Source organism: Etheostoma cragini, chromosome 7, assembly GCF_013103735.1.
Source record: "Etheostoma cragini isolate CJK2018 chromosome 7, CSU_Ecrag_1.0, whole genome shotgun sequence".
In the NCBI taxonomy this organism is placed as follows: domain Eukaryota; kingdom Metazoa; phylum Chordata; class Actinopteri; order Perciformes; family Percidae; genus Etheostoma; species Etheostoma cragini.
Window position 1 is genome coordinate 17947211 of NC_048413.1, and position 25564 is coordinate 17972774.

Below are 25564 nucleotides of genomic sequence, written 5' to 3' on the forward strand. Positions count from 1 at the left end.
TGACTGAACAAATGAACAAACAAATCCTAATTCTTTAGTATTACTACCAGCAGCAACAACGTCAAGCGCAGCACCAACTACAACAAATGTCAACATTTTTGTGTGTGTTTTCTTTTATTGTCTTTTTATGTTTCCAAATTGACATAAAATATTTAATCTCCCTCTTTCCCCAAGTACTCCCATGACTATTTTTTTCTTGTTCTAGCGGGGGGTGTTTCTGGGTTTTTCTTCTTCTTCTATGGTACCCAGTTGCCTAACTTCTTGTAATTGGTCCAAAAATCTTAGTTTGGTCCGGACCGAGACAGCTTCTTTTGATCAGACCAAAATTTGATGGAGCTGTGTGCAGCAGTTGTGAACAATGTTTTCTCTGGAAGATGGTAAGTTCCTTTGGGGTGGACACTTGGGCTTTTTTACTATGTAAACCTACAACATGCACAAAAAAACATATTTAAGGAAAAGGAAAAAGCACAAATGCATAATATGTACAAAATATATATTTTGATGTGTTCAACATCATTTTCAATGGTCACATTTTATTCATTCGGGCAGTCAGATGTCTTATGGTCGCTCCAATTGACGAGCTACCATTTTGACCACATGACATTTGTTTACCATGTTTGGTGTGCTTGACAAAGTGCAGTGTAAATGCTAACTGAACCATATGAAAAATGCGATGGCAATGTTGCAACTTCACAAGGTTACATTTAGTCTATTTTTGAAGAATGTTTCACTTTTAACTTTACAAGAGGAAAGACTTTCAGGATGACAACTAAAAATTGTGTTTGGTGCCTTGTGACGCTAACGTGGATAATGAGTGTGGCTGTGGTTTGCTGAAGTTTAAACTTCCCCAAATCCAATGATAAGCAGGACATAGTGTCTAGATACTGTTGCTAAGCTATGATTGGCCATTAGTGGTTCAGTAGCCTGGTGTAGCAAACAACCACTAAATAATATTGTGAGATGTAAGTGTTTTGATTATTGATAGTTACGTAATATTTTTTTCCAGTATTCTTTAGATTAAATAAAACTTTCTTTCTCTTTATTTTTTTTGTTCTTCTTCAGACTCGAGGCAATACAAACCATCTCATTGTCTCCAGCAGGCATCATCCTTCAAACCAGATAAAGATCAAGTATGATTCATTTAATCATCAAATGGAACATGCGAAGCAAAAGCATTGTTTCACCACCATGCATGATAGAAGCAGAGAGAAAATTGAAAAGGTATTTACAGAAGACGATGCTTGTGCATATCTACAAATCTGCATAGAGAGTTTTTGCATCAGCTTACTGCAATGTTGTACAAGTTAACAGCTCCTTAAAAAATGATTACACACAAAATACAAAATAATTTTCTTTTTTACTTTTGTCCAAAAATATTTCAAAAATGTGCTTGCATGTTTTTTTACAGAGCTCCCCCTACAGCTTCGTTATAGATATTTGGCAGCTCCAATGTTTACTTGTGTCTGACTTCTCGCTCAGTCAGTCTGACGTTTCCTCTTTCTCTGTTCCTCCAACAATGTTTTCCTAGCTTTCTGCTTCTATTTTGCCGGCTCAGCCATGACAATAGTGTGAAAAACTCCATCGCTACCTTGTTAGCCGGTTTCTGAGTGGGCGTATGTGTGCAGTGCCGTAAAGCAATTTGTTACATCGTAAGACCTGATATCACAACTCGCAAGACCTAATATCCCAACTCACCTGCAAGTTGCAAGGGTGGTTTTCTGCTCACATGCGCTAGGGGTGAGTTAGATGACCACCACTCAACTTGAAAAAAGTCATGTAACCATTCCCGAAGCTATTCAGTTAAGGTAAATTAAGCTAAAGAAAAACCCCGGCATAGTTCCCCCTTAAAAAGATGACTGAATTCAAATTAGCCCTGTTTTTAGCCCCACATTTGTACAAAACATGCACACACAGTCACATGCGTGAGATAAATTGCATTCAAAATACAAAAAAAATGAAATCCTGAGCAAATGTCACTGGCAATCAAAACAACACACACTCTCTCTGTTTTTACAGTGTTCAAAAAGGGAAACTTTACCTCACTTGACATCACATTGTGCAAATGTTGGACTTTTGAATGATAAGAAAACACTGAGCTAAGCTCCAGCCGACTGCAATACATTATTCCCTAAATAAGAGCTGAAATGCTATGGGCAATTAGAAGAGTCTCAGGAATTTCCTTGAAATGAAGTGCTAAATGAAACGTGGTTAGACTGACAAGTTCTGCTCTCTTTTCACTGAGCTTCTCTGTCTTCCTGTAGACATTTATGCAAAGGGGGGAAAGGTATACACATCTCTTTTATCAAATCAAGAGTCAATGCATGTAAGCCCTGTGGTAATTTCCCTTAATTATGCTTAAGGGTGATTTGCAAGGTGGATGACACAATGAGGACATGATGTCATTCAAAATAATACCCCAGCCTTTTTCTTTATTGCAAGCTGAGATTTACAGGCGTACTGTACTGTATCTGACTTCCGTCAGCATTTTCCAAGTATGGTATAAATCAAGAAAAACCACACATGGATATAATCTTTAGTTCAGATGTCGGAGGCTTAAAGTCCTGCAACAGAGTATGGGGGCTGACCTCAGGGGAACTAGGGCATGACCTCTTTGTCTGCAGAGCTGCATTAAACACATTATGGGATCACTACATCTATTCCAAAAAAAATATGGGAGGAAGAAAAGGATGGCTTATAGTGGAATTCACTATAGATGGAAAATTACAACTTTTGTCCTCAAGGAAATGAATGATCCCAGAATAATTATCTTAACTGCTGGTTGTGCTCTTAGGCCAGATTATTGACACGCACAGGACACACTGCTAGTTCCCATGCCCTGCTGAGAAAAGCAGGGTCAGACCAACCTGGCACAGGGGTCAAAGGTCAGCAAGCTGGGCCAAACAAATGTCCTCCAGTTTCCCTGAGGTGATGTTAAGATTCGAAATGTTTATTTTTGGAAATCCTGAGTTGTCTCTATGTTTGCTTTTACCTGCATAACAAAAAAGTTAACTCACTGCATCAACAGCAAGTCATGTTTGTATATTCTGACTTCTAAACTACATTCAAAAAGGGAGCTGGAAAATTATTTTCAATAAATGAGTGTTGAACTATAATTGACTATTTTAATTGTCTCTTGACCCTGAGAAAAGTGAAATTTAGCTCCAAACGCCCTGCTGTGAACTGTACAGCTCTTCATTGCAAAACAGGAACAGGTTCAACAGACAGATTAGTAATAAACATAACTCAATGGAACACACAGTTCCAGGTACTTTTTATACACCTTAACGTCATATCATGGTGTCATAAAACTAAAAAGTAGTGAAACATTCTTGGTTGATGTGTCTTTTTTGAATTTGTTGAATGAAAGCAACATAGTCAGAGAGAGTTATATAATATAATGTTATATCATTTGTACCCTACCATAGCTCCGCTTGAACAGAGCCAATTATGTTAAATGCCAGATGGTAAAATGACATGTCCTGCACTTCTGTGGCTGTCATGTGTACACTAAGAACATCTGGTTTCAGATTATTTTGTCGTCTGTTATTCAAATATATTGCCAACATATCCAACATCATTTAGATTGAAAAATTTTAAAACGTTCTCTTACTCCTGAATAATGCTTCAATCCTGCAGGACGATGCAGTCAGCTGCTTGAAACTGGAAACATTCTCCATCTCTTTACTTGTTTTGTGTAATTCAGATCACATCATAACAATATTTATCTGCAATCATAGATATATGTAAAATGCACCTAATAAGAGATCAAATTACTTTTACTTCTACAATTACTTCAAAGGTGTTTTGGCTGTTTACAGAGTTTACAATATCCAAATTTCAACAGTTGGCCACCAGACACTTGAAATCTAAAAAATAAATAAGTTTGGCATTACTTCAACACAAATACTTTTTAGGAAAAAAGAGCATTTCTTTTGAATGTCTGTAACACCTACATTTTCCCCAACAAGACAAGAGAAGAGACATTTTGGGACATGCTTCAAAGGGGCTCAAGCTGGAGTCAAACCCACGGCTGTTGCGTCGAGGAGTAAACCTTGTTCTGTACATGTGCGTGCACTGCACCAGATGAGCTACCCAGGTGCCCATCGGATTTTTATTTTTATTAGCATTCCCGACTAGATAAATGTTTCAAATATAACTGAATGAATTAAACCCATCAATGATCACATAATTTGTTAGCTAGTGCAAATCATAAGTGTTTCTAGTTGTCCTTAAATGGCTTGGATGTTAAAATCCAATGCAATCTTCTTTGCATTGTGCTTGAGTGTTTTGCAAAATTGATAAACAATTATGTTTATACAATTGTATATACTGTATATATAGAGAGACTTGAACGACAATCGTTAAATTAATTGTGAGTGCAAATCTACGATGTAATTGTTCATTAAGGCCTTTCAGTATAAATGCAGAGGCTACAGAGACATATGTTACAATGTTGCACGGTAATTATTTAATAATAATGTCATTATTTAATAATAATCATAATGTTTTAAACTGCTTTAATGATGCATAAATCAGAACATAGGATTTTTTAAAGACTGAAATGTTTGAAGTTAATGCAGAGGATACATCAAGACTCAAGCAACAGGATTCTAATAATGTGAGACTATGCTTGATTCCCAAAATGAAAGATACAACTACTCCATGGAATATTTCAATACAATTAAAATAAAGTGAATCTAAGATTCAGAATTTTCCATTTTCACTCTGATGTAGTGAAATAAACTGTATTTTTCTAAGGAATGTACACAGCCACTGGGATGCTATACAGCTGTAGCTGCCCATACTAGCTCTGTAGCATACATTGAACATCTTCATGTGGTTGTAAAACAACCATTGTGTGACTTTACAAAGTTCTTTATTGTAATAGTATGCCTTCATTGAATTGAGGCTTGGTTTACAGTTTTCCACTCTAACTTTGGGAAAGAGATGTTCAGCATTCACTTCTTATTGTTTCTTCGATTTAGCTATCCAAGGTCACAGAAATATCACGTGCAGATTCTGTTTTGAGATGATTTTGGTTGAAATTAGCACAACCCTCAGCAGTTCTTTGTCTCTCCCACGCTTTTCTCAAATCAGCCATCGTTTCTGCAGAACGAACCGAAAGCCAAATTATCTTATCTACCTTTCATCTTTCAAATTTTTCATCTGCATCACATTTTATTTGAGATTAAAGTAGGGCTGTGTCTTTGTGCAGCACTAATTGCCATAGAGCTTCAGTAATTAAAGGACAATAAAGCCTTAGTAGTAATTAGTTTCTCTTGTTTGGTTGCTAGCCCATCAATTGTGCCTCAATAATACTGATCATTAGCATGCGCCTGGGCAGTGAGGGATGCTGGGAAAAGAGCCCTGCACACACAGCACTCCACATTCCATTCCCATGAAGCCATGGCACCGGGCCATGTGGTTAACCCTCTGTGTGCTGGGTCTATGAGAGTGGCAGGCTGTGCCTAACTGCGAAGGCCCCCAGTGTAAAATAAAGAGGTTGCACTGTAACATAATAGATCTGCTGAAATAATGACCAGCTTTTTACATTTCTGAAGGTCGGGAACATAAGAGCTTCAGCAGTGGGCAGATGCTGCTGTCACGGTTTGTGTAAAAACAATTGTACCCTTCTCGGTATTACATTCTCCTCTATTCAAATCCAGGTTCACCTAATGAAAGCCTGTCTGCAACACTGTTTAGGAGTGATAAAGATTATCACTGTTTAATGCTAAACAGATCAAATTAAATATATTTAAACAGAACAGCATCAGGAGAATAAAAAACATTTCTGTGCAGGCATGGGTGTATGGATTGTGCTGTAAACTGTGGCATAGTAATAACGCCAGGCAGCAGAAAATGTGCTCTGTTCTGTACTTTGCCTTGACATGATTGAAAGACAATGGTCCCATGGATAGGCTATTTCAACATCAAATGTGCATGCACATCACAGGGCAAGGGTGTCCTATCCATCACATTCAGTGAGCTGTCAGAGGCAGCTCTCAGCCTCAGCTACTATCCACACACATTTGCACTTCTGTGGCAATACCAGAATAACCTCATTGTACATATTTCACCTTAAGTGTATATTTCACACACTTTGAAAATTGGTCAATGTGACCAGCTCTGCAATGTTGTGTGAGGTTAATATTATTAATAATTATACTTATTATTTAATAATAAAGTAAATATTGTTTCCGCTTCTTTTAATTAAAATAACACTTAAAAATTGTTCACTTTAAAATGAAAGCACTACTGAAGAAAACAACAAGATAATTGGAAAGGTACTTTTTAAAAAAATCCTAACTAACTTAAAACAGGTTCAACTATAAAACACTGAACTTTATAAGGATAAAAAAAATCGGGCAAAGTTGTGTCCCTTTGCTTTAGCCTATTATGTGTTAAAATAATATGAGAGAAGTTAAGAGGCCTACCCAAATGAGTTTTGCGCACTGCCTTAGGCAAGGCTCTGATATGTTTTGTATAATCCGGTGATGTGCACACAACAGGTTCGGGTTGTGGTCATGCAATTGAAAAATAAAACTAAATAAAAACATGGTCGAACTACAGAGACTCTGTGCAACCTCGTCTCATCTTCTTCAGCACAATAACCCAAATTGAAGCCTCCATGAAGCACTGATGGGAGCAGAGTGCGTTTTATAATGCACAGCCGTCCGTGCACACTACTACATTCCCAGCTAATCAGAAGCGCGCAGCAGAAAGGAGAGCGGTTGCCAAGGCAGCCATCTCCCCTCCCCCTCCTCCCATCGTTCCTCATTCCCGTTTATTATCGGCAGAGGTCGCATGGCAGAGGGAAGTCCAACCACTTCTGTACTGGAACCAATGCAAGAATATGCACCTCCATAACAAAGCCTGTGTGGAGTCCTGAGAGCAGTGAGAAAACAGAGGTTGCACATGTAGGCTATGGGCTGCTGTTCAGCCGTAGACAATAATCTAAAAAGAGAGGACCTAAGTTGGAGCTTTGCTTTAATTTGTTCTGGAACAACGGGATAGTTTTGCCAACACGTGTGTATCTATGAAATTTGTTCTCTCCGTTTTGAGTGAGTGAGTGTTTCGCATCCTGGTACGGGGCTCTGGAGAGGACTGCGCATCACCAGAGTTGGTGCCGAAGTTCGTCCGCGAACGGATGTGAGGGAAGAGTGCACAGAGTAAAACTCCCCCACTTCTTTTTTGTCTCTCCTGCTTCGGCGTTGTGTTTGCGGAGACAATAGTGAGTCAAAGACGCTGAAAGTGATTTCATGCCTTCAGTCTCGTACAACCTGAGATGGACGTGAGATTTTACCCTGCGCCCCCGGCAAATGTGGGTTCATGCTCCCTACCGACTGATCCAAGTTGTCTGAGCTCGTTGGACTATTACCACACGAACAAGGTAAATAACAAACTGTGTTACCTCGTGCATTGAAATGCTTAATATGTCACCTGTCTCTCTCCATGAGCAAATGCAGTCGGCAACATTCACGCAATGCAAACGCATGCTTTACCATCCGCGGGCGCCTTACCCAAACACACAGCACACTTTCCAGAAAAAATGTCAAGTGTCAGCAAAGAAAGTGCCCTGGTTTTGATTCAGTCTGGAGCGAGACACAGAATTTGTACTCACTGTTACTTTAGAATGAAACCTACAATCATTAAATTTTTCTGTTGAAAGAAAATGTGTAGGACAACTTTTTTCCTCCAACCAACATTGTTATTTCCCTGTGAAATTTTGCAGTTGTGTTTCGCACAAAGCTGGCATTAAGTGTCCCAACCCGATGTGAAATACCAGAGGCTGTATAGAATCCATAATGCCCCACTCTGCTCTCTAGCTGCTCCAACATTATCTTCCCTCTCAATGATTTCTTATAGCTTACATGGGTTTCCGCTGGGAGTTCAACGATTAAATGGATGTGTGCCAGTAATGTACTGTTAATTACTGTGTAAGGAGAAACCACAGAGTCTGACTGGTACAAGTATCACTCTTTTCTCTCTCTCTGTTTGACACCCCGCGGCTTTTGGCTTGTGACCTGCACTGACTCCATTGCAAGTGCGCAGGTGGCATTTAAAACAGCTTTACGAACATTTCGCAGTCTGACATTTTCCAAGAAAAACATCAGCCCTTTGAGAAAAACAACCAGTGCTTACTAATCCTGTATTAAATAACTGAAAGGATGGAGAGAAATCTTTAGAGTTATTGTCATAAAAGATCAAAACACCACAAAGTAAGATAAGGTCACAGCAAAACTACTAATGAGTACCAAAAACACAATATATATATATATATATATATATATAAATATATATATATTTAATTACAAGAGATATTCCACTAGTGTTACGAGCATCTCATCCATCTGCAATCACACATTTAGACTTGTTGTTGTCACTTACCGTGGTTGGAACATTACAAATCAACTGTCTCTTGATGTTGACCTGCTGCTCTAAATAGAGATACTGTTATTTGGCTTGCTTTCTCAGAGAATGATGGCTTTTAGGTATGACAATGAGGGGAATAATACACAGTTGGGGATGTTTGTCTTTCACTGTGTGGGCAATGGAAAGTCTCTGTAACCGAACGGAACATTCCAGTTATCAACTGAAAAGATCATCTCCCAATTTAGATGACAATGATCTCTGCACAAGTTTGATAGTGCAAAGCTTGTTCGAGTGAAAAAGATAGAAAAAAACAATCACGACGCAGTTTAATTTAGCGACTCGCATTTGATCACAAATGAAATAAGGTGTTTAATAATTGTCTCCTCCGCACAGGCTATCTTTTTTGTAGGTCAAACGAATTAGGATCATCCTCCAGGTGGATAATCTCAAGAATATTCTGATATTCACACACTGCATGGATCCTGGAAACAAAGCCACTAGATATTAAATCATAAAAAATGCCATCTCAAGGGAGAAAGTGATACAAACTACTGTCACTGCTACAAAAGCGTGGCACCCCTCAAAATTACAAGTGTTCATTTGAATTATTAAAATCCCTCCACTCCCTTTGCTTAAGGGAGTGGAGACTCTTTGCACAAGAGGAGGTATAATTTGCTGTCATAACTACTTTCACTAGCAATGCAAATGAGGCCTGGGAGCAGCAAGGATCACTTGGTGTCCTGTTAACACAGTGCACAGGGTCAAGTTCCTCTCCTCAACGCTTGTCAAACTGGCTGTGGCACCAAAGAGACATGTGATTTGTTGTAGGTATTGTATCTACGGATAAGATCTGTCTGCTGCTAATCATCTCTGACAGCAAATTCTGCTCAGGTCTCTTTCTGAGGCAGCATGGAGGCAAAAGGCTAATCATAACATTAAGGTCAATTGGCTTGCATATTCATCATGTAGATATTTTGGCTTGTAGCTTTATATTGTCGGTGTGTTGGTTGGCTTCTAGATTATCTTGAGAATATTCATTTGGGATAAAAAATATTGGAAAATAGTCAAAATACTGTGAATAAAAAGAACCTTCTGGTAAGATGGTTGCAATTTGGCAACCATGTTGAGCTTTAGCACCATTGCCACTTTCTGGCGGCTCAAGTATTCTTGTTAAAAAGAAAAAAGAAAAAAAAGAAGAAGAAGCTATTCTCAGCCTGAGAAAACTCCTCTCTCTCCTTTAATCACTGTGAAATTAACAGTTTTAATCTGAATCAAACACAAGTTTAAGTGGATAAAATGAGCATGTGCTGGTATTTAGCTTAATAGTCTGTTTATTTGCAAACCTGTCTTTTGTGCCACTGACTCACTCTGGATGCTAAGCTTCGACAGACGCCTTTTGAGTAATTACCAAGTTTATGTTACTTCCAGAGAACACGTGCTGCTGTGCTGCTGTCATGCTTTCAGCCTTTGTTACGCTGCTCATTTGGAGCTGCAGCTTGTTTCATTCATAGTTTATGCATGCTGCTTCTGAATGTATTCTTTTATTTTTACCTCATTTAATGGGCTAATATTTACTGTGATCAGCAATTGCAGCATGAACCATTTCTGTTACTTTGGCAGTGTTGTCCGTGATCCACAAAAACATCTTGCAATGAGAAAATGTGATCCTTTTCCCAGCCAACGTTTGTCATCGACCGGTCCTTGAACAACATGAACCATTCTGCTTGCCAAATCAGTTTGCGCTGTAATCACTGAGAAGTTCAGAACTGAAAAATAGAAAAAGGTGAAGAACGCAAAGAAAGAGATGCATAAAATGAGCAGACAAGGTACTTCAGGCGCAGATTGAGATGATTCAGGAAGATCCATAAATAACCCTGAAGATTTCTACTTCAGTACTTTTACTACTCACTTTGTTTCACTGTGAGTGTGTTTGTGTATGTCTGTTATTACTGTGGTGCTCTCCCACAGCCGAGAAGAAATGACACAGACTAATACCATTATAACATTTTGTGCTCTAGTGATAAGCTGTCTGCTGCCTCACAGACTGCATGGTACATACTATACACATATACTGTTCAAATGCAATACAAATTTATAATTTTTGCATTGTAGAAAGCATTGAAAGTTTAAAGATGCATTTTGTCTTACACAACATCTACAACTGTAATTGTTGTTTGTCCGGCACTTTTAGTTTGCTCTGTGAAATGGGAACACAGTGTCTGCTCCTTTATTTGAATACCTTAATCAAACAGTGCTGGCTGCTGCCGCTGCTGAGGTGAGGTGCTGCATACAGTATAGCAAAAGCATAGAGTGCAGAGAGAGTAGGCCCTGTGTTTATACACCCAAGCCCCACCCAGCTCATATATCCTCCCAACAACTGATATCTGCCTAGATAGGGCATGACTGAAGAGCTGGCTTTGTTAGTTGGTGGTCTCCTCTGCCTCAGATAAGCTGGGCTATGATGTGCTCCATTTGAATGCCTTATCTCAGCTTTATTATTTTATTACAGGACTGGCTGGTGTATGCTGTGCAAAGGTTTGATTACTTTGCATTAACATATTTAGTCAGTTTCCATCATCCTTCTTAAGTGAAACAAGCCTTTGAATAAACACAGACATATTTACTGTTTGGCTAAATGTACAAGGGTTATTTTTAGTACCTCAAGAACTTAAACATTGCTGTGACACATTAACCCGCCCTTATATTGCACGCTGTAGTATATGTTCATGTTGAGTGGTGTTGTCGCTATTAGCTAATGAAAAACTCTGTGGCATGTGACAGAAAGGCAGAAAGGGAGAATCAAAGGATGAGTGTGAGTCAAATGGGTTGAAGTAATCAGTGGCCCAGTATGGGGACAGTGTGTGTGTGTGTGTGTGTGTGTGTGTGTGTGTGTGTGTGTGTGCGTGTATGCATGCATGCATGGGTCTGGGTGCATGTGTGTGTGTGCTAACTCGGGATCATTCAAGCGTTTTGCTGACTACGGAATCACAATCACAATTGCTTTCATAGCCCTGTGCAGAGGAAGGCCATGCATACCACAGTAAGGGCCAGTGACACACAGTGAAGCAGGGGCAGAGCAAAAACATTCACTTAATCATATTCTCCCTGCCTTGACACATGGAGGAGATTTTTAATAGGGATTCCGACCATTTGAAATCATTTCAATAAACTGGAATTGGCTCTGACATTGGCTGAGTCACAGAGCCTGCTTATAACACAAAGATGTTTTGCCTTATAATTTTTGTTATCACCTAGGTGACTCTGTGTAAAAAGTCTTTTGCACAACCAACCACAAGGTGTCTACATCTGTTTTTTTGTGACTTTGTTTGTTGGGATAAAAAAAAAAAATGTTTTGAAAGATGTAGACAGACATGAATATTGAGGTATTAAGACACGTAGTGCCACTATACCACCTATAGCTTTTTCACCACTTAAATGCCCCTGTGTCTCTTTGTTTAGCCTTTGAATGCAGTGATTGATGTAGATTATGAGAGTGACAGTATGAATGTAGGTGTGTGGTGGTGACACTGGTGGGGGCTACCCATGTGCTAATTATTGGCCCTGGCAGTGCTAAACTACTTCCTCGTTGATGGGTACCAGTGCGTCCCCCTCAGCGTCTGTTACCATAATTAAGACCAGCCGCCCCACTGTAGTGTGCTTACATTAGTCAGCCATTAGTCAGCCCGGGCCTTCCCATGGGGCAGTGCAATGGCATTCTCATTCTTACTGCAGAAGAAGAAATGAAAAGAAACTGCACCAGTGACTGCTGCAAAGGAGACCCTTGGGTGTTTAGTTAAATGTTGATTATGTTTGTAAATGGTTGACAACGTGTTGAAATTGATGTGCAAATAATGCAGCACTATCTATCAATAAACTATCTATAATTATCACGATTATTTGCTAATAATCTAGCATTCATTGTTGTAGCTGTATTTCTGTTTTTCTAGTGGTTTAACCTCAGATGCACTGACAAGATGATTGGAGCTTTGAGCTTCCCCATTTTGTGTTTTTCATAAATTTTAATTGATGGGGTAACTTCCAAGTAACTACAATTTTATTTTGTCAAACAACAGAAAACAATGGGAAACCTAGAGAGGACACTTGCTATAAAAAAAAAAGTTGCAATATACACACACCACATATATTGTACGTTGTTTCAGTGCTGACAGTAAACAAATGTTGACAAATAGGAAGGAGTGTACTGTAAGAGAGTATATAGTCCATGTATAAATGATGATACAAACAAAGTTTCTCTGTTTAATATTGTGAATTTTTACTATTTACTGACATTTTATAGACTACCAAATTCCTTGACAAACAATTATTAGAATAAGTAATAATCACAGCCTTATATAAATACATCATGCCTGCTGTAGGCCAACTGAACGTAATCACAAATGTGTGAATATAGGTACAGTATGTATGTATATGTGTATGCATGCATATATCTACTGTGTGTACATTATGTACCGCGCTGTATGTATGTATACATGTATATATATACTGTATGTATGTATGTACTGTGCTGTATGTGCTATATATATATGTATGCATGGAAGAGGCTGGAAGCTGGACAAACATTCCCAGTTGTCCCAGCTTCCTGAGGTATGTCCTGTGCAAACACCATGGGCCAGGGTATAAGCTCCTTGCCAGGGATTTAAGGCTCTTTCCCTCCCTTGTTTTCACTGAATATATTTAACAAATATTATCAGCCTGGTGTCAGTGCCATGTTTGCACTGTGGCCTGAAGGTACAGAGCCTAGAGTTCAACTTATGGTCCACTAACACATAAACAGTGCATGTAAAGTAGAATGAACAGAAAGCTTCCAGAGTGAAAGGTTTAAATGTATATGTTTTCTGATTGTGCCTGATCCGTGTAAACCAGTCTTAATCTCTTTGGAGATAGATGATCAATCAGATTACTATTTTAGGTTGCCATTAACTGGCAGAGCTCTAACCTGAGCACTTGTGGTTTTTATTAATTCACTGACATGCATTGATTTGAACTGTGAGAGGTTTCCACTTGAGGAAGACAGGGTTGATAGATCTATATGATCCTGAATTTGCAGTCTTTCCTCTTTCCCCAGCTGTGCATGTGTTTATTATGTGTGACATATTTAGCAGGCAGATATAATTGCCTGTGCAAGGCTCTAATCGCCTGCGTCCAATTCAGTCAGCAGAGACTGTGGGAGCCCACAGAGCCACCGAGGTAATCAAACTGTGGCTCATTCTTCCTCTTTGAGAGCTAATGATGAGCTCCATGATCGTTAAAAATGGGCCAAGAGAAAAGTGTGACAGAAATTACAGTGGTAATTCTATGGTTTTAGTTCTTGCAATGCTATTATCTTTGGTTTAAGACATGTGAATCACCTAAAACAGAGATAGATGGAGAAGTTGCTGTAGAGTAATAGAAATAAAAAACATAGAGATAGATTTTGCTTAAAGAAAAGTGAGGTAGAGAGGTCAGAGGAGTCTTGTGGGTTGAGAAAAGGGAGGGAAAGCGAGAGAAAGAAGAACTTTTTTGTGTTGTCGAAATATTTAGTCTCAAGCTGGCCACGGGCAAGGCCGATGAGTGAGCTTTCTAAGAAAAAAACAAACAGAAGAAAGAAAGGTAGAATTTTGGGAATTATGAAACATTGTTGATACGGTCAATGGTGCTATGCTATCGAGGACTCTGTCTCTCTCATAACTACAGCAGGTTTTAACAACCTTATGGTTGCTCTGTATGGTTGTTAACACAGGAAAGGGGAACTTGAGCAGATCTTTTTATAGAATTGTTAATAACACAGTAGACAGTAGTGAAAAACCATAGCCTAAAGCAGCACTTACTGGCACAACCCACGTGAACCAAGCAAGTATATGTGTACGTGTGTGCCTATGCATGCTTTGGTATGGGTTGGGTTGCTGGCACCTTAGCAGTGGTGCAAGAAGTATTCAGAGCCTTTACTTCAGTAAAAGTAACAGTTCCACACTGTAAAAAACGCTTTTGCAAGTGAAGTAGCTTAGTTTGTGTGTGTGTGTGTGTGTGTGCGTGCGTGCGTGCGTGCGTGCGTGCGTGCGTGCGTGCGTGCGCACACCCAGTATAGAATCAGATCAGAGTTTAGTGTATGGGAAAGAGTAAAAGTTAAAGGCTAAAGATAACTTGGACTTGACTTTGATTAATCAGGAGGGTGATTCAAAGGGTTATTTCACCCCTATTACAAAAAACATTTCACCTCTAGTTGTATGGTTTCATTTACCCAGTTGCTGCCAAAGCAATACAATTAAGGTGTATGAAAATTTGCAGTGAAAAAAGGCATAAAGAATTACAGAGCAACATGTTTTTCCAGAATGTTTCCCAGTTACTCTCTAGAATATCAGTACTATTTTTTTAAGAAGAAAGTAGCTCCTGTGATCCAGTAATCTACAGGTCTGTAGTAAAGAGATGTTGTGTTATTTATAAATGCTGCATGCACCACAAATACAATTACAGTCACCAGTTTTATTGTGGTGGCAGCATAAATCTCGGAGATGATAATCTTAAAACCTGTTTAAATAAAACCCACCATATCTGCATGGGTAAGTAAGAAAATGTACCTTAAATCTTATTGTTGTTATGCAGAGAATGCAAGTACATTGTTGGGCTTTTGTACCTGTTTGTATTAGGGCTGCAACTAATGATTTAGTTTGGTCCAAAAAATGTCAGACAATTCTTATAAATTTCCATAGCAATTTTCTAAAACGCTTGGTGACGTTATCACATTTCTTTTTGTGTCCAATTCACAACAATACTCAGTTTACTCTCAAATAACAAAAAGAAAAGCAGCAAACTGTACCTATTCCTGCGGACAGTGAAAGGGAGTGAGAACTGAGAGATGGTCATGTTTTATTAAGTCTGATAATGCAGCCTAATCTGTGGTTCGGGTTACTTTGTGGGTAATTAGAGATCATGTTGTATGCTTGGCCTGCTGAAAATTTGCGCTCCGCCCTAATCCCATCCTATCCGCCTTTCACCCCCCACCTCCCTTCATCTCTCTCTTTATTCTCTCCCTCACTTACACAAAAACCCAACATGCTTCCAAATGAGCTGGCTTCCTGTCAGGAAAGTGAACAAATAAACAAACATGGCAGCCATAGTTCAGGTAGGTAGTCATCAGAAAGTGTATACCTCGCTGTAAGTTACTTGTGCTTATGTGCTTAGAATTCAATTAGAGAAAGATGACAGTGGAGCACTTTGTGGTTTGCTTTGTGGAACTTGTTAGATGAATGACTAATACCTCCTGGCAAGTGCCCCAGGTTTACTATTACCAAAACAAGGGCACTTGATACAGAGCACCGTAGCCTTGGTTTTCACACAGACAGGAGCTCAGGCTGCTGTTTTCTTTTGAACCCTAAATGCTGACTGCCCATTCATGCAACATCCCCCGAACACAGCAACCCACACAAAGGAAATTCTCAACTGACACGGTGACTTGTTTGAAAAAATAAAACCGCTTCTTTCATCGCTCATTGTCCCCAATTTTTCCATTGTTGAAAACCGAGAACAATGTCCCTTTATCTGTATCTAGATTTGGCTAGATCGGCAAGTGTAAAACAGTGGGCATGTTGACATACACAGTTATTTAATTACTCAGATTATGACAGCAACGCCTTTAAAATTTCTAAAATAATGATGCAATCTGGTACAGTTTCAGAGCAAAAGAACTCAAGAAACTATACGGCTGCAAAGACTGGATGATACGCAGTTTATATTCTAACTCACTGAGCTGAATGCAGTGTTTCCCCTACAATCTTTGTCACGCTTGGTGGTTTGAGCTAAAAAATCCCCTGTACATAAAAGAAGACATGAAAGCACTAATAAAACCAACCATATAGAAACAGTATGGATGTATCTCCTTTGCATCTTAGTGCTCATAAAACCTCATCCTACAGTATGTAATATATGAGTCATTGAAGAAAGTGAACCGTTTGAATCTTAACACCTTAACACCTGCCACAACTAATAAACAGTACAATGGCATTGAACTCACTAACCTCATCAAGTCCACCGGAGGTCTTATGAATTATCATTTATTTCGGTACAGAGGAGATTAAGGCATAGTAATACATAGGGATATGTGTTCATATTGCTGTCGTGAAGGAAGCAAGCTTTCAAACCGCTCATATACTGTATATTTGCATAAAAATGTAGCAAAATGCAAAACTGAGCTATATTCAAAGCATTCAAGTTAGGGCTGGGAGATCTAGACAATTTAGAGTAACCCCTGCTATCCTTGTACAGAGTCATTTTACAATTACCTGTTCCTTTTTTATGTCTGCAAAATAAACAAGTTCAAACTTAGTGAGTAGTCAGTTTTGGCTACATTTTTTTGATTTTGTAAAGAACCTAAAACCAACATAGTAAATCTTAAAAAACTCATCAAAGATTCTCAAATGTTTGCAGAGGTAGCAAAAAAGTGTATTTCTCTATTAAGAAATCAATATTTTATTATTTCTGCTCCCTTTTGAATGTTTTTCATATGGGGCAATGGGGGCAAAAGAAGACATGATTGATTGTTCTCATATTTTAATCCTATTATTTCATGCATAATTCATGTATATTGTATGTATGTATATTGTATCCTAGTATTAAATTTATATTTATATTCTGTGCTGTATGACTGTATTTGCTGCTGTTACACCATAACATCCCATTTTTTTGGGATCAATAAATATCTATCTATCTATCTGTCTATCGAGCTAACATGCTCAATTTTAATTTGTCATCAAGTTTAACAGAGTTTCAAAACCTGAGCTACAGACATTACATTACAAATTGAAAGGGCTTTAATGTTAAGAATTTAAATACCATCATGTATTTCTGCTAATATTGCAAAAATCCACATAACAATGACTGTTATGTGGATTATGGAGTTATGTTATTATGCACGCATTTTCTTGACCTCTGTCCATATGCTTTACATTAACACACATCTTTTTGGACTATTATCTCTGTACATTGCATATTCCTTTTATTCTTAATACTGTAAACCTTTGCACATCCTCTAGAATATATATTTGTTATATTTTAAACAGTTACACTGTACATATGTGAAAACAATTTACATAGCATTGATTTATGATTTGCTGGAGGTGATGACACAACAATTCCAAATTGCCCAATTAGAACTGCACAAGTTTCAAACTAATTGTGAATGCTGCATGACTAGTCACAGAAACACAGACACACACACACACACACACACACACACACACACACACACACACACACACACACACACACACACACACACACACACACACACACACACACAAAAACACACACACACACACACAGGGTCATGTACACTCTCTCACTTTTATACCTCTCAGTCCCCCCCCACACACACACACACACATCCCTTAAAGCTTTAAGGCATTTCATTTCCTCTCCCCCATGACAACATCACAATATAATGGGACACATGTCACGTGACAAGAACAAGTCCATGGAGCGATCAAATCATTCCCTCTGTTTCTCTCTAGCTTGCTTGAAGGGCAAAACGGTCAGTTGTTACATAAACTACAGTTGGTTCAATTACAGAAAAATGTGCTTTGTGTCCTTGTCATAAGCAGAGTGATGAAATAGATAAAAAAAACAGTTACTTATCCATGTTCCTTCAGTATTTTGATAAAGTAATTTCCTTTCTGTGCTCACTCTGTCCATGGAAACAAACTGTATTAAGGCTAAGATACTTCAATCAGGATTGATGCTAAATTGAAGTTATTGCTCCACATGTTTTTGCAGCTTACAGTAAATGGCTACATGGTGCTGCACTAGAAAAGAGAGTCCCATCCTGACCAGTAGCGATGCCATAGAGTTGGAAAATTTGCACCCCTCCATCTGTGAGAAGGGAAAAACTAAAACTAAAGTTAACAGTTTCCTAAACAAGGAAACCATCAGCCTCTCTCATCCCATTTGGTATCCTTTGGTTGAAAAGATCACAGACCAGCAGAGTTAGACTAACATTTTGCATGTAGTTTATAATAATTCAGTAAAGTTAAAGTTACTTCTTAAAACCATTAAGAACAAGCAGTGTCTCAAATATCACATACACCTTCTCACAGCCACACTTTGTAAACCCACTTCTGTCTGATTTGATTTTTCCGTTACACAGTAGAAGATAATTCTTCATTTATGGATCTTTGTTGTGGTTGACCCTCATTCCAGGTGTTTGCTGTGTGAACCAGCACAGTACAATCGCGCAGTTTTCAGATGAGCCTGTAATTAAATCATCTTGGAGCCTTGAGAGTGCAACTATAGCGCACTGAGCTGAGACCAATCTGGCACTAATTGTCCCGAGTTCTAATTTCTAATGGAATAAGAGCCAGAGGGAATGCAGCTTAATGAGATGCCGTTACTGTGTATGTGTGTTTTCTTTTATCTGTTTACTGTAACCGCTTTTGGCCCTGGTGAATAGAGAAACAAGAGTGAGTAAAGCAAGATGTTCCGTTTTGATTTCGTTCCCTCATTTCTGTTTATTCTACAAAGCACTCAGGATGTCTCTGACTTTCCAAACTGTAAATGTACACACACTGAATGGTAAATGTACCCTAAAATAAGTACCATAATTGATTGCACATTGACAACAGAGTCAAAACACGCCTTTTAGCGATGCATACTCCCTATTATACAAACTGGGGGCACCCTCTCTTACAGTAATAACTGTGTGACAGTGGAGAGACACTTCGAAAAGTGAGAAGTGCTTTTGCCCTTGGCACTCAATGCTGTCCTATTGCTCAGTTAGCATGGTTGTAGACTGGAGCTGGAAATGTTGTTTACATAGCCTTGGGAGTGTTTGTGTCATTATTTAGATTCCAGGCATTTCAACATCACAAAAAAATCTGTTTAGACATCTGAGGACAAGTAAACCTCCAAAAGAAGAGATGGGCCAGCTGTGTTTAAAATCTGTTAGGTAGTTTTATCTTGAACAATTTAGTTTTTAATTGTTATAATCAAAGGAATTGTCTGGGGTCAAAGTTCACAGAGCATATACGTTTTTAGTATATTGACAATAAGGATGTTTATCATTTATTTACGGTTAGATATTGCCTTTGCCATGTTGTGCCATGTCCATTTTGAGTATTATTGCACTCCATTAGCACTGACATACACAAACAACAACTTGCAAAAATGTTTTTTTTTTCTTTTTCAGGGGTGCTACACGAGCACCCCTGAAGACACATGAATCTTTCAAACACTTTGGTGACTTCACTGTAATTTTTCTACCTTATCGGTTTTGAGTGTAGTTTGCTTTTGCAGTCGACTCGAGGCCCTTCCTCTTATTGTTTCAATATGTCAGAGCATTGTTTGAATGAGGTCACCCATTACCGATCTGGCCCGGGGCCATCTTGACTTCAGCTGATTTAATTGAATCTACGACATGAGTCAAATTCAAACAAGCAGTGACTGCTTTGCAATGACAGCCTCATTACTCCACATTAAGAACTCATTTCACAATGCATTCTGACTTTGGGCTTGACAGATAGTGAAAAAGGATGAAATCATATAAGTGAGTACATTTTGAAAGGGTGCTCTTTAAATGCTCTGGCTGACAATACTCCTGTGCTGCTGAACATATATTATAGGAAAGCCAAAAAAAGAGATCTTACAGCTATGTTGTATAAGTTAATGTGAATGCCTTTTGGGTTAGAGTGTTGCCATGTTTGCCGTCTGCAGTAATGGAATGACATTCAATGCCATTTTCCCTTTTAAATGGGTTTTTTGTCAAAGCGTTATGAATTCAACCTGCCTTGTCACTCAAGCCACAGACAGTGCTGAGAGAGGAGAAAATATGTGAAGGAAACCTTTCACTGCAGATTTTACTGTTAGCTGTGAGCAGACCAAATAATGATGCCTTTATCACGTCGATGGCACAACAAACAAAGACGGCTTTCTTGTGACATACCACAAGGCATGATATCAGGCATTATAATGAAATACATTATGTATATAACACACACGCAACCTTCATAGCATCTCAGCTGTAAACTAGCTGCATTTCAGCATTTCATCAGCTCCAACTTTGAAAAATTTCTCAATTAAGCATGCATTCTTTGAGAGCCACTGGCAGCATGGCAAGAGCTTGCGGGCGGGGGAAACCTACAACAGGCTCAACGTGCCAGGGCCTCCCTTCACAATAGGGAAGGAAATGTTGAGACTGCAAAGGCTGTGGAGTGGAGATATGGCAGTGTTTGCTAAGGGCTAGGTATCAGGCACAAAAACAAACATGGCCACCCTTAATGAGCCTGTTTGCCTGCCAAAGGTAAAGCCAGCTGTTGTCTCTCGCCACAATGGAGCAGGGCTCGGTGCTATGGAGCACAGAGGAGCACTCTGCGTCCCCATAGTAACGCTCACCTTGTGTGTACTCAAGAGGGAACTTATTAAGTCCTCTTTACAGATAATTACTGTGTAAAATGTAAATTGTGAGGCCATACAGCCCTTTCATACGGTCCGACTGTGCAATAAAAAGGTTTATTAAGTAAGTCTTGTTTTGTGCATGCTAAAAGTGATGTAATTGGACTGTTTGAGAGTTCATACTTGTCTTTTCTGCATCTGTGTTTTGGCACTGGAGATAGATCTCTCAAAAATCTCTACTTCTTAAAAGGACTCTAATGCACGTGGATATAGGCAAAGTAGGGGGTACTGAAACCTGGAAAAGCACTTTTCTCTTTTATGAGAAAATTAATACATTCGAGCTGTGCCTGTCCGACTGAATCAGCACTGACAGCTTGCTGCACTCCACGGCTAATTTTAGAGTTAAAAATGAGTGAGATGACTGTACAAGCATTTTGTTGAGTGGGGAGCAGCGAGTAAGAAACTGCAAACATTAAAGGTCCAACTGTCAATTGCATCAGTGCGGCTCCTGTTGAAACAAGCCTTCCCAGCCCCCACCCCTTTCCTTCCATTGTTAACAGTACATTTTGAGTTATTGAACGCATGGCATTTTTCTTTCCATTATTATACTGGCTTCTGACCAAAGGACTGACAATGTCACAGATATCATTTTATAGTGTATGAATGAGTATGCTGTGTAAGGACTTTTTAGTCAACCCTGGTAACCTTTGTTACATAAAGACATACAGACGATAACTGAGAAATATCTCACTTGATTATAAAAAGAAAATACACGCACGAAGACCTTTACCTTCAATGAAAGAAAAGTGTTTGCTGTTCAGTCCTGCTGTTTTAAAGCATGATTGAAGACATTTGGACACAAAGATACAAAGATTGATTTTACTCTCAGTGTTTGATTGGTTAAGATTGACTTTGCTATGTAAGTTAAAGTTTGATTAAACTTTGATACTGCAACAACGAAAGTCTGGAAATCATGCTTTTTAATTAGGTGCTAACTATTCCACAAAACTAATTCAGGTCTTAGATTATTTGAAGATAATGGGTATTGTATTCATGCTAAAAAAAACTTGTTAGATATATCTCTTTAACATAATTTTTGACAGAACTCATCATACACTTTTTTATTATTTAGTGAAAAAAAACTTTTGAACGTTAGAATTAGATTGCGGTTGTCAGATGGCTGTCATTGTGGTGCTGTAAAAGCTCAATGCACATTTCCTGTTTGACTATTTCAACAAGATGCCACATAACTTAACCGCTGCAGTAGTGTGACTGGGTTCAAAATGTCTCTGACCGCATTTTTGACAACAAAGGTCATGGCGCATGGTGACTAGTGATATGGATGGCATTCTCTTACGTACATCTTTGCATTAACACTACACATTGCACGGACTGCTCCTCTTTGGTAATGCTGCTGAGGCAGCAATCTAGGGGTACAAATGGTGTTTTCTGCAGTGCAAGGAAGCAATAGAATGTAGAAAATGTTTTTACCTTCTTTGGCAAGGTGTGACCCTACATGATAATGGAATTCATTATGTCATGACATAGATACACAGTCCAGGAATAGATGTGCAAAATGCAGTTTTATGTATACAAAGATTTCTCAGAGGCAGAAATTGTGTTAAAACTTATTGGGTGGAGCAAGGAAACACTCAGACCTGGTGAAGTAATAACGCTTTGTGTTAACTGAAAAAGTGCAACTTCAGCTATGTTAATATTTCCAGGTTAGGTGTTAGCTTATCTGACTGCCTGCTAAGCTTCTTAAGTCAGAAATGTCATGTTGAGATATACTATATTTCTAATGCTAGAACTATTAGTATTTTTCAATTTAGATTTACCACATTGCTGTTCAGTTTCGTGAGTTACATACAGTAACAACAGGAGCTTGATTGCACCTATACATTGAGATAACATTTGCCTTCATAGCTGCTCTGACTCTAAGAAATGCCAGTATAACTAAGCCTACAACAATCTGTAATGAATGAACCATTACGAGAAACAGTGTTTTTCGCAGTTATTTTTGCAGCTCTGTGCATTGTTACGACTAGGCCTATGGTTGCTATTTTCAGCCACAACATCATCATCTTTTTGTCAGCAACGTTTGGCTTGCTGCATGTCTCCCAGGCTGTAATCATTTAGCACGTGCCCTATTTGTTTGCAGCAGTGTCTTTCAATTAAACAGCAGGGACAGCTTCTTTGGAGATTTTGTTTTCGAGAGACTCCCCAGAGAGGGAGCAGAGGAAATGGCTGAACATATCAGACACATTCGTCTTCTCTGCTTAGTTACCTTGCAGGGGGAAGATGGTGATACCCATTTCCTCCGTCTAATGTGTTTGCTTTACATCCTATGCCAAGTGTCAACATGCAGCTTCTTGACAGTCATTTTTCATTTGGAGCAAGTAGCTAGGCTGACTCAGCCAGGGCATAGCACTGCTTTTGCTTTTCCCCTTCTTTTCTCAAACAGTTTCTGTTTTTAAGGCGGCAAACTTCTAACATGTTTCGGGTTAAAGTGAACTAGTAAGAGATTATTAGTTAATAGCCTCAGCTTGTTGTTGATTGAGAATAAAAAAACAATTATCATAATAGGATATGGGACATAATGACAGAATTAAATGAGTGTGACAGACACACAATAAGCCTGCTCTGTCATCGCCTTCGCCCAGCTCCCTTAGTAGAATTAATCTAGCCTAATTAAAAATGCAAATGGCTCAAACTCATTGATGGAGTTTACATGTTTTTATAACATTTAACTGATTTAATTACATGGAAAATGAAATGGTGGGATGTGCGATTGAATTTTTTCCCATCGTCACCCGCTTGCCGGTTGTCACAGAGAAATGAATATTCTCTCATGCCAGGAAGAGAAGGTAATGAGATTAGTTCTCTCCCTCTCTCTGTTTCTCTCTTCATCTCTACCTTTTAGAAGCTGATGGTTTGGTTCATCGAACCAAGAAGAGCTATTTTAATGTTATCACTGAAAACATTTTATCTTGGTCTCAAAAGCACCTATTGTATTGTGTGGGCTGAAAGCTTCACAACATTTAAGGAGTTTCCTTCTACAGTGTATTGTTTTAAGAAAGACCACTATATGATTTATAGCTGAGCAAAAACAACATTCTAATTCTTCCTGGTGTTGTTTTTCATACTCAAACGACCATGTACAGGAAGGATCAGAGGTCTTAACAGACAGATTTAATTGTCTAAAGGTAAAAACATGCTGTATAGCCTGCAGCAAGTTGTGAATATGTAAGACGTGCTTTGACATTTTTCAGTTTAACTTCAGGAAGGTGTTTCTGCCTTGACAGAAATTTGTCACATTACATGAAAGGCAAAGCAAACATTTGAACTTGAATTTCTGCAAGATTAAATCATTTGCAGGAGCAACACATATTACAATTGTGTTGTGCATCTTGCTGCAAGCTCTGTATAAAACAAAAGTGACCAACTGTCCCTTAAATCCATCATCTCTTTTTATACACTCACACAATATATTACACACAATGACCTGTTTGAGTGAGACCAGCCAGTTCCTGTTTTCAGACTTGATGCCAGTAAAGGTTTCAGACTGTACTCAGACTGTGGAGTGCACCATGTACTGTGAGCTCGTTAAAAGTGCAGATGGATAGTTTTGCTTACTTAAAACATGCTTGGTGTTTTTGCATCTTTCAGCCGTTGTCGTAAAAACCCGCTGGCATTCGGTGGACATCCTGTGGGGGAGGAAATTGATTTCGCTGTGTTTGTTTGTTCTAGACCAACAGGCGTCATGCATTGTTTGGTTATTTATTTTGTTTCTTTAACATTTCAGCCTTATCTTTTTATTGGTATATTAAAAATATGTTATGGCGTTATGACTTTACAACTGTTAACAATAGTTTAATTTAAGCCAGTATGAGGTTTTTTCCCCAATCATAAATGGTCTGAAACATGCAAGAGAAGGCTTTTTGAAGTGACAGAACGTTTTTAAATTTGATTCATGTGAATCGGCCAGAATTTCTGTTTTGATCTTGATGTGCTGTGTCTATGCCTCTGTTACACCATTCCCCACTCAACTAGCCTTATAGCATTATCAGCAATGCAGTTATTCAATGTGTAATACACACGTCAACATCAAGCTACAAAGAGGTTTGAGAATTGTGAACATGCTGTTAAAAAAAGCTTTTATTTAAAGACCATTTATTTTGCAGCAGGAAAAAGACATACAGATATTAAACTTTGTGTTGACAGGACAGGATCAATTCCAACTGTGTGTCCGTACATCAGCTCAATGTGTTGAAATGGAAAGTATGCTATCGATCTGTGTGCATTAGTGTTCTACAGTAACATAAGCAATGAGTGGCAGAACAAAAGAGGCACTGTGCGTCAAGCTGGAGAGGAGGTGCAGTACAAAGAGGACAGTCAACTTCATGCAGTCTTTTGGCATTTCAGTGTTTATCATTTTAAGTCCCAACTTATATTTGTCTTTCTTGAAATAATTTTACTGTCATATACATCTGTAACTGATTTTGAATAGTTATAAATATATAGGCCTATTATACTGTTTTGCCCTGCAGAAAGAGAGGTTAAAGTATTAACGTATATTGTTGTGCCGCAAAAAAATATGATACAGCTTAACATTGAAAAGCTAAGAAAGCCACTGAAGCCTGCTGTAATAGAGGTCAGGCAACAGAGTTACAGCCTAGAAATCAAGTTGCTCATTTATATCTCCATGAGCTGCTCTCACACACAACTGGATCGTCATATGAGGCTGGAAAGCATACATCCTGCGCTGATATTCCTCTTCTTCTAACTCATAATTTCCCTCAAGGGACAAAACACA

The 25564-nt window shown here is 38.6% G+C and overlaps 1 protein-coding gene across 3 annotated transcripts in view; it reads left to right on the forward strand.

Moving 5' to 3' along the window:
- Positions 1 to 6777: 6777 nt before the first annotated feature.
- The window catches only part of LOC117947833 (thymocyte selection-associated high mobility group box protein TOX-like), an 80654-nt gene continuing 61867 nt past the window's right edge, over positions 6778 to 25564 (forward strand). For 2 of the 3 annotated variants that reach the window (XM_034877149.1, XM_034877152.1), the window contains exon 1: positions 6779 to 7390. In XM_034877149.1, the coding sequence (XP_034733040.1) occupies positions 7286 to 7390 (105 nt within the window). In that variant the 5' untranslated portion in view covers positions 6779 to 7285. Of the gene's footprint in view, positions 7391 to 25564 lie in introns of all 3 variants that reach the window. The other variant, XM_034877150.1, reaches the window with a different exon arrangement.